The sequence below is a fragment of the Heteronotia binoei genome, chromosome 7 (assembly GCF_032191835.1).
Source record: "Heteronotia binoei isolate CCM8104 ecotype False Entrance Well chromosome 7, APGP_CSIRO_Hbin_v1, whole genome shotgun sequence".
NCBI classification, from domain to species: domain Eukaryota; kingdom Metazoa; phylum Chordata; class Lepidosauria; order Squamata; family Gekkonidae; genus Heteronotia; species Heteronotia binoei.
The window spans coordinates 71,398,293-71,414,770 of NC_083229.1; the positions used below are offsets into that span (position 1 = coordinate 71,398,293).

The 16,478-nt window shown below is 43.4% G+C and overlaps 2 protein-coding genes across 3 annotated transcripts in view; one reads left to right on the plus strand and one right to left on the minus strand.

Moving 5' to 3' along the window:
- Positions 1-4,531: 4,531 nt before the first annotated feature.
- On the plus strand, positions 4,532-6,074 carry CEBPD (CCAAT enhancer binding protein delta). The gene has a single exon (XM_060243828.1). It carries the CDS (start codon positions 4,543-4,545, stop codon positions 5,503-5,505), a length of 963 nt encoding a protein of 320 aa, XP_060099811.1. The 5' UTR covers positions 4,532-4,542; the 3' UTR covers positions 5,506-6,074.
- Positions 6,075-7,317: 1,243 nt separating this feature from the next.
- SPIDR (scaffold protein involved in DNA repair) overlaps positions 7,318-16,478 on the minus strand; it is a 293,362-nt gene continuing 284,201 nt past the window's right edge. For both annotated transcript variants that reach the window (XM_060243829.1, XM_060243830.1), the window contains exons 18-20: positions 11,883-11,997; positions 10,476-10,529; positions 7,318-8,745 (exon numbers count right to left, since the gene is read on the minus strand). In XM_060243829.1, coding sequence (XP_060099812.1) covers positions 8,575-8,745; positions 10,476-10,529; positions 11,883-11,997 — 340 coding nt within the window. In that variant the 3' untranslated portion in view covers positions 7,318-8,574. The remainder of the gene's footprint in view (positions 8,746-10,475; positions 10,530-11,882; positions 11,998-16,478) is intronic.

Genomic DNA, 16,478 nt, shown 5'->3' on the forward strand with positions numbered 1-16,478 from the left:
AAAACAGTAGGACCCAAAGCATTTGTAGCCTGTGGTTGCAATGTAAGCAGAAAGTATAATGCCAGCAGTAGCTCTGCTATGGTGAAAGTTACTCGTATCACTATATAGTAATAAAAGTATGACACACCACACAGACAATATGGCACAGCCCTATATGGATTAATCAGTGCCCTACACAGCACAGATCTGGTGGCAGCTGTACTGAATAAAGCAGCAGGAACAGGGAAGTGGCTTCATATACTGCCTTCCCTTTACCAGACTCAGAGGGGGGAAGCAGACTTGATGCTGCATTTGTGGATCTCAGAATTGGGGAGAAGTTGCTGAATACAAAGGACCACCCTGCCCTGCAGCAGTATGGAGTGCATTCCGAAACCTGTTTCTGTATGTGATTCAGGGCCAATGAGTTCATCTCTGCTTACTCATTTCAAAAGTGATTTTCCTGCCCTAAAAGTTATTTGCATTTCAATATTTACATTTTAGTGTTTAGAATATAACAATATGACACCGTTCTCTTTAGTCTTGCAATTAAAATGCCTTTAGGAAAAGAAATAAAGGGTAGGCCTTACCTTCACTGCAAATGTGGCAAGATTTTATACCTGTGAAGTAGTTTGTGGCATTGTCAGGAGATTTGTGGGGGTACTGACACAGTTTCAGGTGTACTGCACTGTAGGAGGGGTAGGAGTGCTGCAATCTTAACTAAGTTTACTCACAACTGTAAGTCCGGCCACATTCAGTAGTCTTCATCCAGGAGAGTGTTTAAGATTATAGTCAGAATTGCTTCAACTGGATTAATAAAAATTGTAGTAGGATCGTGCCAGTGGTTTCAGACAAAACTCTGGTATTCCATTCAGGAAACACCTAACTGCAACCTATATCCATAGCCTATATTATGGTATATCAGTCAGTGGTACAAAAGCTTTGTGAAACAAGTGCCAACAATATTTTTTTATGCACCAGAAAGGAAGAGAAGCCTGCTCCTGACTTCTCCCATAGCAGATCTGTCAGTCTCTTCCGATCTGTTTTATGCACCAGTGGCTGTTACAACCATGAATTTTTGCATCCCTTAAAGGAAAATGCACTGCGTATTCTGGTTGCTTGCTCAGCCCCACCAACATTTGTTTACTGCATTTATACCCTGTCTTTCTTCTGAGTGGGGATCCAAAACATCTTAACCTATTTATCTTGCCTCCATTTTATCCTCACAAAAGTCCTGTGAGACAGGCTGAGAGTGTCCCAGATAATCCAAGCTTCCATGGTGGAATGGGGACTCACTAACCACACTAAACATCCATCCCAAAATGTTTGTTACCAAACACTTGTTTTCAATAACATAATTTAAAATCAGAAAGATTACATTGCCTCAAAAAAGAATGCAATGAAGTTTATAAGGCTGGGTTTTTTTTAACTCACTGGAAGTTAGCGCCATCCGTTATAGCTTAAATTCCTTGGAGTTTTATTACAGATGGAAGGATTTTGTCATGAAACACATCTTACATCCACCCCTTACAGTAACCTGAGATGCCCCTCATCCTGTTACAGAGGGTGTGGATTGGGGGGGGGGGTCTCCTGTTAGGGGAATGAAGTCTATCTTCTAAAAAAAACCTTTAAATTCTTTAGGAGTCCAGTAGCACCTTTAAGACCAATAAGTTTTGTTTAGAATGTAAGCTTTTGTATGCATGCATACTTCTTCAGATGAGGGGATGAGGTACAGTGAGCACAACTACATATAACTGGTGGGTAGTGGTTAAGAATGGGATACAAATTTAGGATGCAATGGCAAAATAGTATAGTAAAACTGAAAGACCATTTGGTCTAGATAGCATTTATGTGGGAAACCAGTAAAAGGTAATAAAAGTTGCCTGTTAATTGCTCTTGCTACAAGTCTAGGTGAAACAAAAGGACATGTATTTCCTAGTGATGTTCTTGTCCACCTAATATACTTTTTAACATTTAACATACATTACAGATGTCATTCTATACATCAGAGGTGGCCAACCGTAGCTCTCCAGATGTTTTTTGCCTACAACTCCCATCAGCCCCAGCCATTGGGCATGCTGGCTGGGGCTGATGCGAGTTGTAGGCAAAAAACATCTGGAGAGCTACAGTTGGCCACCGCTGCTATACATTATAAACATCATTCTAGTTTGCCATTAGAAAAAATGAATACATCAAGTATAATGAAAATGGGTTAAGCATATGTAATAAGATAAACAGCCAGTATCCCATTATTTGAGTACGTCAATACAAAAAACATTATTCTGATACACTATTCTAAAAGAGAAATAAATTGGAATACTGTGGATATATAGCTATAAGTGAGATTGGGTTTAGCATATGTAATGAGATAAAAAAAAAAATTCCTGTTCAACCCTGTTCAGTCCACTACCCACCAGTTATATGTACTGTAGTTCTGCTCTCTGTACCCCATTCCCTCCTCTGAAGAAGTATGCTTGCATGCGAAAGCTTACAATCTGAATAAAACTTTGTTGATCTTAAAGGTGCTACTGGACATCTACTTTGTTCTACTGCTTCATACCAACACGGCTGCCCACCTGGTTCTTTAAATTCTTTATGACATGACAAAAATACTTAGCCTTTAACCAGATCCTCATCCAATTATAATTTCCAAATAATTTAAAATGGTACTAGATTTTGTTATTCCTACATGGGGGGGGGGCATTATTTCATTATCATCTGAATGGGTTCCATTTATCTCGCAACAGACTTGTTGGCCCTAAGGTAGAAGACTATCTGCAAAAGGAACTATGCTCGGAAGAGAGCATAGCCTTCTTTATAAATGTGGGTGCAATATTCATCCACAAGAGGGCAATGCTTTAACAGTTAAATCACATTATTTCTTGAAGCAAGTATACTGGGCAGGGCAAATGCAATGAAACCGTTCCATGGCCAGAGCTGCTAACAAAATCCAGTTTTGCATTATTTTCATATAGTGAAATCCTGTGAGATGGTGACATGTCAGGGCTAAGTTCTAAAGCCACCTGTAAGGTAGCAGCTAGTTCTGAACTTGCCACAACTTCTAACACGCATCTCATAGATGCATAACAATGTAACTTGGAATATTGAGATCAGCATCTGGGACAAGATTATTTGGGAAGATGAGGCCCAAGTTGTTGGGTTTTGTTATAATGTCTTCAGCACTCAGACAACTGACCTTTCCAGGTTACTGAAGTGCATCTACTGGCCTGTCTTGGGTTTCACGAGGACTGTTGAAACTTGCTTTGGCTTGAAACCAAAAGGATTTTACATACCAAAGGGAATAACTACCCACCTCAAAACAGGTTTTGGAAAACCTGGATTAAAGTTTCATTAACTGTAGGCGGTCTGTGTTTTAAGACGTGCAAAACAGCCAAAGCAAGTTTTACCATGAAGCCAAAATGAGTGCAGATGAAAGGGACCTTGCTGACCTGTTATCTCAGAAGCAGTCCTAGTTTGTAGTTTGCATATTTTTCCGTGGACCAGTGAAGGCCAGTGGACCGAGTGTGTTCGTGTCACTTTTTCACGGAGTAGCCTTGGGCAAGGCCCTCATACGTACAGCGAGGTACTTGTGCAGACTTCAGCAAGGCCCGCAAAATCCGGTGAAGCCCACTCAGCTGAGGGGCAGCAGCCAAAAGCAAGCAGCGGCCCCACAGCCGGGAGGCCTGAAACAACCCGCGTCTGGCAGGCACGCAGGCTGGCTCGCTCCCCCGCTCTCCCAAAACGCGGCCGGCCCTCTGACGTCTCACTGAGCTCAGTATGTGCGCGCTACCCGGCGCAAGAGCCAAGGGGTTGAGTGACCGTCAGAAGCAAACGCACCCCTCCCCCCGCCCCCTCCGCCACGCCGAGGCGAGGCAGGCCCACCAGGAAATAGCGACCCCAGGCGCCCGCCTCGGAATTGCTTCCGCTCGGAGGGCAAGCCCCCAAACGGCACCACGGCTTCTCGCACTCGCTCGCCGGCACCGGCGCTGTCAAAATCAACCTGAAACTGGGCGGCAACCGCGGGGCCCTTATGCCCGCCCCCTCTGCCCCCCACACAAGCAGGCGCCAAACAGTCCGGCGGCCGGCCCGCGGGGTTTCCCCCTTCCCTTGGGCGCGTCCTGGCTCTGGCGGCTTCGAGCCTCCCGCGGGATCAAAGGTGGCGAGGAGGCCTCTCCACCGCGCCCCACCCAGGCCAACCATCCCTGGTGGCGACGGCGGCGACTCCTTGGCAGCCCGGCTGAATCGCGCAAAAGCCTCCGCCCACCCTCTCCGCCCATCTCGCAGTCCCCGCCGCCGCCGCCGCCGCCGTCACAAGGGCCAGGAGGTGGAGCCGCGCTCAATAAAAGGGCGCCTGGGAGGCAGCCCTCCGCCAGGTTTCCCTTCCACATGGTCTAAGTTCCGCCTGGGCCTGGCGCTCGCGAGCAGCCCGAGAGCAGCGTGACGGTCCTGAGAGGCGGCGAGGGGCTCTGGGCGAGAGAAGGCGGGCGCAGAGTGCGGCCAGGTGAGAGAGCTCCAGTCCCGCCCCGCGCTCACCCAGCCTCGGAGTCGACCCGCCGAGCGCTTCCAATGAGCGCCGCCGCCCTGGACAGCCTGGACTCGCTGTCGTGCTACCGGAGCTGGTCGCTGGAGCCCGCCAATTTCTACGAGACGAAGGTGGGAGAAGGCGGCGGCGGGCTGAGTCCGTCGTGCAAGGCGGGCGGCAGCATGAGCGCCGTGGCCGCGGAGGAGTCCGGCGGCATGCCTTCGGGGCCGGGCAGCGGCAGCCGTGACCTGGCGGAACTCAGCGCCGCCGCGTCGGCCATGTACGAGGACGAGAGCGCCATCGATTTCAGTTCCTACATCGACTCCATGGCGGCCGTGCCCAACCTGGAGCTGTGCAACGACGAGCTCTTCGCTGACCTCTTCAACAACAACCACAAGGGCGGGGGCGCCGCCGCCTACGGGGACTACCTGCCCGCCGCCCCTCAGCCGCAGCACTCGCACCAGGCGCCGTCGGGGAGCAGCGCCTTGGCCAGCCTGTTGCACGCCAGCGTCCCTCCCGGGCCGCTGCGAGGCGCCGTCAAGCAGGAGCCCGAGTGGGGGGACGAGGCGTCGGGGTCGTCCTCGCTGCTGCCCTCGCAGATCGCCACCTGCGCCCAGACCATCGTGAACCTGAGCGGGCAGCCCACGCCGCCCACCTCCCCCGAGCCTCCGGGCAGCGCCTCCCCGTCCAGCTACAGCAGCCGCTCCTCCGCCTCGTCGTCGCCGGGCGGCAAGGAGCGGCCGGGCAAGAAGTGCGTAGACAGGTTCAGTCCGGAGTACCGGCAGCGGCGGGAGCGCAACAACATCGCCGTGCGCAAGAGCCGCGACAAGGCCAAGCGGCGCAACCAGGAGATGCAGCAGAAGCTGGTGGAGCTGTCCGCCGAGAACGAGCGGCTCCACAAGAAGATCGAACAGCTGACCCGGGACTTAAGCAGCCTCCGGCACTTCTTCAAGCAGCTGCCCAACGCTTCCTTCCTGCAGGCCTCCTCTGCCACAGACTGCCGGTAACTGGCTGCGCAGGGACTTTGGACTTCTTCCAGAATACCTCAGAGTCAGAGAGCGCCGCATAGAGCAGCGGGAGCTGCGCGGACGGGGAGTGGGGCGTGTGTGTGTTCGCGCGTGCATGTGCGCGCGCCTCGGTGCGTCTAGGGCGAGGAGCCCCGCTGCGCGCCGAAATTGCGCCCAAGGTGTGTGCAGAGGCGGTGACTCCGGGAAGCCCTGCCTGCTCGCCTCCCAAGGACAGAAAAAGCGAGCAGGGGAGGGTTAGAAAGGCGCGCGGAATAAGCTGGCCTTTTTTGAACGAGTTAAGCCTGTGTCTTTAAACCACAAAACTTGCCAAAAATAGTGAAAAAACGAAAAGCTAAAATGTTGCCTCTTCTTCCTAAATTATTTTTGTAATGATAGGGGTGGGGGGTTTTTTTCTACATCTTACTCATATTGATGCAGCTACGGTACTTTGTAAGAAATGATTTTCAAACACTTTTTATTGTAAACAGCGAGAGAAAAAAAAGACTGAGCTTGCTCAAAACTTTTATATCAATTTTTACATCGTTCCTGAAAATAAAAATTTGAAATTATTTTGACCTATTTGTGGTGAGCACATAGAATGGGGGAAATTATACAAGAAATTTCTTGCTAAGGAAATGCTTAAAACACAGGTATTTGAATTGCAGCATTACTGGTGAGACACCATTAAAATGGAATTCCAGCAGATGATAACCTCAAGAGTTTATGGCAGTAATATATTGGCTGCAGTCTTGTGCAGACTTCGATGAACTTGGGCTGACTGAAATGAATTGGCTTACCTGCACAGGACTGAGCTGCATGGGTTGCATCCAAAATATCTCAAAAGGAATGGGATTTTTGCCAATTCTCTTTTCCCACCACAGGTTCCCCCCCCCCCCCACTGCAACTCATGCTTTTTTACAAAGGCCGCTGTACCCAAGCAGAGAAAAACTGATCTTAACCATGTATTTAATTCAATCCCAAGTGTATAAAGTCTCATGCAAGTGTTTTCTTAAATGAGTATACACCTGGAATTGAATTAAATAGATGGTTATCCCACAGGTTTGTATAGCCTGACATTATGTCTGAAAATATTTTTGTACTGGGTATACTTTTTGTACAAGGTATACTGAAACTGTCATCCTTACAGCAAAGGACTACATTGTAAAATGGCAAAATTCCAATGAAACACCAAAACCAGGCTTGGAGGTATCAGACACAATTTCAAACAGCAACAGTAGTTGGGCATGTGAAGATCAATGAAGCCACAGAAGGTGATAAACTATAAACAAGAACATATATAAACATGATAGTGATAGCAGAACTTCTCCCAGGGATAAACAAACAATAGTGGTTGCTGGAACTCAAGGCTAATCGTATTTCTTTACCATTAATATACAGAAACAGTTCAGTACAATAAGTAACTGGGGGGATGGTGAAAAGCCAGTGGCAAGACAATGGAGCCAGAAAAGGAATGCTCTCATGAATTACAAAATTCCTACAGAGAACACCACATTGGAAATTGCAAGCCATCTTCATACAAATAGTCACACATCAAGATCCATGCATATTTTTTGCTGCATATAGGAAACTTTAATAGCCAGCAACCAAGTGCATGACCACGTACCAGAATATATACATGAGCTTTATTCCTTCCCCATAAGTTGCATAGGGTTGGGCTATCACAGAGTTTACTTACTAAAACTGCACCCTAATGTTTTATTAGAAACCTTTTTAGAGGTACAAACAGCTAGATCCACACGAGGAAATCTATAATTGCCACTGTCTCAATAATACACACATTTATTTGGAAATGTGCACATAGGGCTGTCAACTTCCTGCAGAAAAAAATGTCCTGTCATAGAGAGTTAATGGGATGTTTCTTATGTTACCTCAATGCCATGAAAAGCTTCACCTGCTCATTTCCACACATTAAACCTCTAGTAAATGGAAGGACAATTTTCTCCAGTCTGTTAGCAACCTTATACATATGCTGAGAATTCCATCCAAAAACATAATGGTCATGAACAAACTAAGCAGTGAAAAAGCTCAGTGCAAGCAAGAAGAAAATCCCATGTGTGCAGCTGCTTCCTGTTCTTGCAAAAGAAAACAATCTTTGCAAATGCAGAGTTTTGGATCAGAACTATGACGCTGAACAGAGTCCAACCAAGTCTACTTTTCTAAGACAGTGTTATTTATTGGAAACTTGCAAGGTGTTCAAAAGGTATCAAAAATGAAGAAAAGGTTTGTCCAGTTACCTACAATCCAAAAGGAAGTTCAAAAATTGTTATCTTAAATACGGTTCATAATTAAATGAATATAACTATTCTGAATTAGTTATCTTGTTCTCTGCTTTTAATTACACTGTATAATGCAACAGCCACTTGATAGGAAGATTGTATGTGATTTTTTTAAAGGTACAACAGGCAAAGACCTCTATATTTAGACAATAATTAACTTGGCACATTAGTGGAATATGCCCTTGATACTCTATCACATCAGTGAACACTTAACTCCTTGTAATATTTATTTGAATTTAGTAAAAAATACAATCAGCATTACACCATGGCATTTCAAACAAACTGTTTCAATGCATTTTATTCATGCATTAATATGTACAATTTATTTTAAAATGTACTGCTCAGAATGTTAAGTGAAAACATCATCTCAAAACAAACTGAAAAGCTATTTACACCTATTCATAACAAAATACAATCCTTCAAACTCATGACAAAAATTCCACATGAAGACTATATTGCAGGAAAAAACATTTAAATCCTGTGCTCTGAAGTAGTTTATGTATGATAAACCAGAAATACATATACAATGGATATAATCCAGCTAAACATTTGCATATATAAGTTTCATTTATTTCAACAGAAGGGTTTTAAGCACATGTAATTTCTCAAATTCAAATAAAGGGTGCTGGAAAATGATTGTTGAGGGTTAGGTCATGTCCAATAGTGAATGCTAAAAAAAAAAAAGATTATTTTCAAAGTAATCGCTCAGTAAACTTAACTCAGTTGATTGCTCATTTAGAATCACATACAATCTACTGGCAATACTTAACAGCTATACTACAAAGTCCGTAGATTGAGTTGCAGGCAGAATTTCCTTCCTTTCTGCAGAAGGGAGAACAATTTCTTCCAGTTCCACACAGCTAGATGGGTGGCTAGTTACAGACTGGACATAACAATATAAAAACCCCACCTCCTTTCCCAGCACACTTTTCACTTCATAACTCTGTAATGATAAAACACATTCATTAAACAAACAATCCTGCACATTTTGTTCCAGCCAGCATGTAACTAAAAGATATCCTGTGTAGGGAGCTCTTTAAAAAATACCTTTAACCCCTTTTCATTGCCCAAAAAGCACATATAATAACACACAATACTTATGAAAAACACAACTGAAAACAAACCTGATTTAAAATCTGAGTAACATAGTGCCACAATGTTTGTAGCTAACTTAGGGTAAAAAAAATTGAACATGTTATATTTTTAATGGAAGTTCATAGGGAATTCTTGTGATTTAAACTACCACACTCCTTGTCACTGATGTGTTAGCAAGGGTAGGTTCTTTCTTCCTGGATTATCCTGCCATTCAGTTCTTCAATTTGCATAAACTATAATTGTCAATCAGATGGGAGAGTGTGTTGACACTGGGCAAAATGGTGATTTAAATAAGATGATCAGCATGGCAATAGGGGAACCAATTTCAATAGGTTGCATCCAGTGCTCCCTCTAAGCTGAGTTAGCGTGAGCTTGCTCACAGATTTTTAGCTTCCAGGTCACACATTTTTGTCCTAGCTCAGAAAGGATGACCCCAGAGCACACTAATTTATGCAGTAGCTCACATCTTTAATGCCAGTAGCTCACAATTATATTGATATGATGTTGTGAGCCGCCCTGAGTCCGTTTGCGGAGAGGGCGGGATATAAGTTGAACGTAATAAATAAATAATAAATAACAAATAGAATTTTTGCTCACAAGACTTCTCAGCTTAGAGGGAACACTGGTTGCATCCATTAACCTGATCCAGTGTACATTACAGGATGACACACTTTTGACTAGCCTACTTTTGGTCTGATAACAGCATGTGCAATCACAGTTTCAGCATGTGGTCAAATGATCACCTGACCACAGTAAAAGAAGTAAAAGATATGGATTTATATCCCTCCCTATACTCTGAATCTCAGAGTCTCAGAGCGGTCACAATCTCTTTTACCTTCCCCCTTCCCCACAACAGACACCCTGTGAGGTAGGTGGGGCTGAGAGAGCTCTTACAGCAGCTGCCCTTTCAAGGACAACTCTTGTGAGAGCTATGGCTGACCCAGGGCCATTCCAGCAGCTGCAAGTGGAGGAGTGGGGAATCAAACCCAGTTCTCCCAGATAAGAGTCCGTGCACTTAACCACTACACCAAACTGGCTCTCATCCTAATATGGCCATAATCCACTTCTAGTCTCAGGAAGAAAGGTGGCCTAGAAATGAAGTAACCGAGTTGTGCATTTTTACCTACAGTGTATCATTTAAGTGAAATTGGGAAGTCCACAAAACCAATACCTAAGGCAACAGATCCTTAGATCAAACATTGGGTTTTATACCTTGCTTTTCTCTACTCCTAGGAGTCTCAAAACAGTTTACAATCTCCTTCCCATCCCCTCCTCACAACAGGCAGCTTGTGAGGTAGGTGGGGCTGAGAGAGCTCTGAGAGAACACTGACTGGCCCAAGTTTACCCATCAGGCCTCACGTGGAGGAGTGGGGAATCAAAATCAGTTCACTAGATTAAAGTCTGCTGCTCTTAACCACTACACTATGCTGGCTCATCAATAGGTATATTTTAAATAAACACAGTTGTGTTTATTCATGTTAGCCCCTTTATTTCAAAAAATATTTTAAAGGGTAATGATTTTATATTAGATTATTAAACTTTGATTTATTTAATAAATATACTTTTAAGAATACATACCCCATCCTTACTGGGGGAAGTCTTCAGAAGCAAAGAAATGGTCTTTTGCAGCAGCTGATATACAATAGCAAAATGACAAGCAGAGATCAGTTTAATATGTAAACTCTCCATTCATATTAAAAATGGTAGCATTTGGTGAAAGTCTTCTTGCTTACAATGAAACCAAATTAACAAAGTCTGAGCCTAGTGGCACCTTTAAGACCAACAAAGTTAAATAAGCTTTCATGTGCATATGAAAACTCATACCTTGAATAAAACTTTGTTGGTCTTAAAGGTGCCACTGGACTCAAACTTTGTTCTGCTCCTTCAGACAAACATGACTGCCCACCTGGATGAAACCAAATGTAAGCCAGCATTTTGCCTAAAAACTACAGTTTCTTTAAGCAATTGCATGGGTTAAGTAACCTGACACAGAATGCCCTGAATAGCATTACAGGAGAATGCGGAAGATTCTCTGCTTTTAGCAAACCATGGAAATATTGTTTGAGAAAACAGCCAGTGGAGTGGACAGGATGTGAATGACAAAGGTCTGAATCTTGTTTAGGCATGGAGCAAACCAGCTGCTGTAAGCCTTAAATGAAATGAAAATATTAACCTTTCTTGAGCATTTAAGAATAATGCTGGACAGAGTTTTAAATGCTTGTCCATTACCCCATAGAAGGAATGGTAGTTCTGGGTCCACAAGAAGTTCACGGATAGCACTTCAAAGCTGCATAAATCAACCAGTTTGGTCTCTCTTTGGCTTTCAAAGCTATGTGTGGCCTTTGTGTGGATGACAAAAAGCAGCAAACAAACCTCCCCTACAGACAAAGTTGGAGACTCTTCATTTTCTGAGAACTCAGTATGTAGAAAAATATGACTTTGTGTAAATCAAGTAAATTTAAAAAAAATTAAAAACTCCCCAAACCCTGAAATACCAGCCAAATGAAGGTTAAATGAGGTCCAGAAGGGCTGGAATGTTGAGAGCAGTTGTAAGTACTTCAAACAAGCATATGTCACTCCAACTGGAAGAAAAACCAGTCTGCCTCAAACTCCTGAGAGCTTAGAGTAACCTGGGGGGGTGGAGTGGGTGAGGTTTCCAAATTGTTCTCTCCTCTTGCAATTCCCAATTCTTTCCAAAGTGCCTGTTCTAGGGCAGGATCCTCCACAGGTTAGACTAAGTCTAGCACCTTCTACAGATTAATGGACAGTAATTGGAATTAGAATGTGCCACAAACAGGATCTGAAAATACCGGGGGCTCCAAAGATCTTCAGACTTTGCATACTGAAGAAAGGCTTAATGGGAATGTCTTTCTTCAACCAAGGCTATTAAAGAAATGGAAATTTATTTTCAGACTATTGAACTGAAACACTAAGTCCCACAAGGTCCAAATGAACATTGTTCAAATTACAAGAGTCTTCTCCTACCTTTACTTTTACTGTGCAAAGTGGTCTGGACTGACTGTACAGAAAGACTTCTAGGTGCATTTTGAGAGCTGGAGAAGTTATGGCTTCTGAACACTGTCTGCAGTATAGCGATTCCCTGAAATGAATGAGAAAAGGCAGAGTTACTTAAGCATATGGCATCAGACTTCCCCTTGTTCCTCTGATGGCTTCAAAGTGATCAATATATGTGATCTCTTGAGATGACTTTTGAGTCTAATTGGGAGAATATTAATCTTCTAATTTCTATTATTTGTGTATTTTTAATCTCACCCTTTCCCCAAGAAGGTCAGGATAGTTTACATGGCTTCCCACCACCAGCTCTGTCCTTACAACAAGTCTGAAAGTTATATTAGGCTGAGGGTTAGGCCATTTTCACAGGAGTTAGTTGCTCCATGTTCAATTATGTTGAAAGTGGTTTTTTTCCTTCTTCCCTACAGGGGCACAGTAAACCTCTCAGACTTTTCTCCAATCTTTCCCAATCTGCTTTGCTGTCTGGATGGCATCTGTATGAGTGTGAAAGTTCAGATTTTTCCACCTGCACAGCAGCCATTTTCCTTGCCTCTGTCCCCATGGCAGCTCTTCTCCCCCCTCCCCACTTTTTAAAATAAACAACTGACTTTTGTTAATCAAGAGCCAGAGTAGTGCAGCAGACAGAGGGTCAGATTAGGATCTGAGAGCCCAGATTTGAATCCCTGCTTTGCCACAGAAGTTTGCTTGGGTGATCTTGGACCGGTCATGCACTTTCAGACTAAACTATGTCACTGGGTTATTGCGAGCATAAAATTGGGGAGAGAATGATGTACGGTAAGTAATTTTGGGTTCTCTTTGGAGAGAAAAGTGAGATATAAATGAAGTAAAGAAATTATCACTATAACAACTGGTGCATCAGGGTCTTTGAATTCCCAGCTTTCATTTTTCTTAAAAAATTATTCTCTAGTCCCTTCCATTGTGAAGCTATAAGGTGAAAGGCATATATCAACAATGGAAGGGGATAGAGACTTGTCTTTTAATAACTAAAACTGGGAATTCAAAGAATCTAATATGCAGACTGTAATGCAATGATCATGACTGATGATAATCAATTGCTGATTTTTTAAACAGCTGAAACAGGCATGCGTGCCCACTGTTTGGGGGACTGCAGCAGGGAAACTTGATCTGTGGAAGCCCTGCTAGCATTGCGCTTTACCAGCAGGAGTGACAGGGAAACTACACAAGCCTGTCCTTGAGTGGAAAACACCACACACAACAGCCCACCTGGTAAGCTTTGTAGAAATTTGAATTCAGATCTCCTTGTTACTAGTGCAAAACACAGACGACTATTCCACACTGGCTCTCAAATACAATTTAATGTGTCATTATTCCACCAAGAGGTGGAGAAAACTACATGTAATGAGGGAAAAGACTGACTTTCCAAGCCTGGCTTCCTTTCTTATGCAAATCTGGGGAAAAGATGGTGTTGGTTTGGTGGAAACATCAAGGGAGAACTGAAGGACAGGGAAGTGGTTAACTTTACCTGTTTGCCAGTTATCCTGTGTACATGTTCGCTTCAGTTAGGTTAATTGTTTTCTCTTCCACTGGGCTCTAAAGACCATAAGAAGGATGGCTTGATAGAAGAACAGCATGGAGGCATTTGTAGTGGCACACCAATCCCACACCAATCATACCTACACTAAATCATACCACCAGTGGACACTTTTTTAGGAAACTGTTGGGATTATACTCATGCAGGGCATGATGAAAAAGTATCCCCTCCATTGCTTATCCCCAGCAACTTCCAAAGGCTGTTTTTGAACATGAAGGTCCTTAGTTATATCCAATAACCACGGACAGAATGACTCCCTCTCTGGATGCATCTGACCCTCTTAAAAACCAAGCAATAAATTATGTCAGTTGATTACATGTTTCACGAAGTGTTCCTTAGTGTTTATCTTTCACTTGCTGTTAATGAATTTTATTGGATCCAGTTTTGAAAGAAAACGAATGAAGAATGACTTTATTCCAATTGCTTTGTTCACATGGTTTACGGTTCTATAAATCTCCACAATATCTGATTCCAGCAACCTTATTTCTAGGGTTTTGATTTTTCATGAGCCTTTCTTCAAACTGTGAACTGGGACATTCCCAGCTCCAACCTTACCCTAAGCAACTCCTCCTTGGATGGCCTTAGGCAAGCTTAAGTCTCAGCTCTCCTGCCCCCTTGGGCAATATGGCAATGATGCAGCAGCCATAAATTACAAGGTCATTATAAGGATAACTGAATTAATGTATGTGGAACAATCTGAATACTAGATCAATATACCATTATGTTTCATTCCTCTGATTATTTTATTGCCCTTCTGAAATGAAATTATTGGTACTGCACACAGTATTCAAAATGTAAGTAATTCTATACTGTTTCCCTTTTATTATATAAGCATTTTATATAAATAAAATAGCCTTGTGGTGCTTCATTTCTATCCCTTTTTCCTAAAGGCTAACACAGAATGTGCCTCTTTACTGCTATGATGTTCTGAGATAACATTTTCAGTGAGCATTTTACTTTGATCCCAAGATAATTTCTAGGGCTATAGACAAGAGATAGGGTTCCATGACAAAGCATTAAGGGGATGAAGAAAAAAAGAGGAAGACATTTGCTTTGTTTTACCCTCCTTTCCCATCCCTTGCTGAAGCTTCCCACCTCAAAGAACATTTGCAGCCTCAGCCAGCTCTCTGCTCAAGTTGGGAAATGCATGGCCAAAGACTGCAGTAAGAATTTTCCAGACTCTGTAATGGTTTTTGTAGCAAAATAACTATCTCTATAAATTGACCAGACCTTATAACGGGGTTTTTTTTTTGGGGGGGGGGGGGGGTGACGGCACAGGATGTATATGACAGCTTCTTCCCACCTTGTGACCACAAAGCAATTGCCCTGAGTTCTTAAGTATGATATACAAACCCAGAAATTTCAGCTGGTCCAAAGTGCAGCAGCCAGACTATTGTTGGGGGTGGGGTGCAGGGATCAATCACTCTGGTGCTGAAAGATGTGTACAGGCTGCCCATTTGTCCCTGGACACAAATCAGAGTGTTGCAGGTTCTTGCCATTAATGCTTTGAATGGCTTGGGGTGACCCGGGTAAGGGTTCTTGAAGGACTACATCCTTCCATATTGTCCAGCCTATCAGTAAAGATTTGCCTTATAAACCCTGCTCTCTGTGGTCCAACCTTCAGAGATGAGATGAGTGGCAACCAGAGACAGGACTTTTTTGGTAGTGGACCCTCACCTTTTCCCTTAAGGCCCACCTTATGCCTACATTGCTGTCCTTTAGGTGCCAGGTCAAAATGTTTCTGGTCATCCAGGCTTTCAGTTAAGGGGTTAATCTTTTAACGTCAAAGCATAATGGGCTTTTAGTCTGAAAACTTACTTTAAGCTGCTCAATTCAGTGATCTGTATTTTTATGTTCTGGTTAGGTTTTTGATTCTGGATTTTAATAAACACCTTCTTAATGGTCTTTGTTTTTAATCACATTTTGTAAGCTACCTCAAGTAGGTTTCCTGGAGGGGCAGCATAATTTTATAAATAAAGTCTGTCTCTTTTTCAAAATTATCAAGGTGAGATTGTAAAGAGCTGGATGAGGACAAATAAACTATAGCCCAGACTAGACAGAATAACAGAGTTGGAAGGGTCCTCCAAGGTCATCTAGTCCAACCTCCTGTATAATGCAGGAAATTAACAAATACCCCCTCACCTCCAGTGACCCCTGCTCCATGTCCAGAAAAAAATCGAAGAAAAGAGCAAGAGTCCAGTATCATTTTAAAGACTAGCAAAAATTGTGGTAGAGTATGAGCTTTTGTGAGTCATTGCTCATTTCTTCAGATACAGCTAGGATGTGAGTCCATCTGTCTTATATTTTGGAGACTGGTATGATTTCAGATGCCAAATGACAATAGCAGACAGATGACAATAGAAAGTTTGATTGGGTTAGGTGTGATATGTAGAGGGGTAGTGGGTGTGGAAAAAATCAGCATTAGTTATGAGACAGGAAACCTAGGTCTTGATTCAATCCAGGCGCATGAATTGTCTTGAGCTTCGTTATCAGTTGCAATTCAGCAGTCTCTTTTTCTAATCTCCCTTTGAAATTCCTTTGTAAGATAACTGCTACTTTAGGTCAGCAATCAAATGTCCTGGAAGGTTAAAATATCCCCCATTGGTTTTTGAATGATGTAGTTTCTGATGTCAGACTTATGTCCATTAATTCTTTCTTGAAGGTACTGTCCTGTTTGTCCAATGTAGTGAGTGGAAGGCCACTGCTAACGGGTGACGGCATAAATCACATTAGAGGATGAGCAGGAGTAGGAACCTATGATGATATGACTGATGTTGTTAGGTCCAGTGATGCTGTTGCTAGGATCAATATGAGAGCAAAGCTGGCACCTTGATTTGTTGCAGGCCTTGGTACCAGCTTCAATTGTTTCACCAGCCATGGTGCTTCCTAGGTGATTTGGCCAGAATTATCCATGCTCCCTCGCATATGAGCTGGACTACTGCAATGTGTTCTATGTGGGCTGCCTCTGAAGACAGCTTGGTAACCACTTCTGGTTC

Bases quoted from the DNA above. Each gene is read 5' to 3' on its own strand.
- CEBPD (XM_060243828.1), top strand. From the start codon at position 4,543: ATGAGCGCCGCCGCCCTGGACAGCCTGGACTCGCTGTCGTGCTACCGG.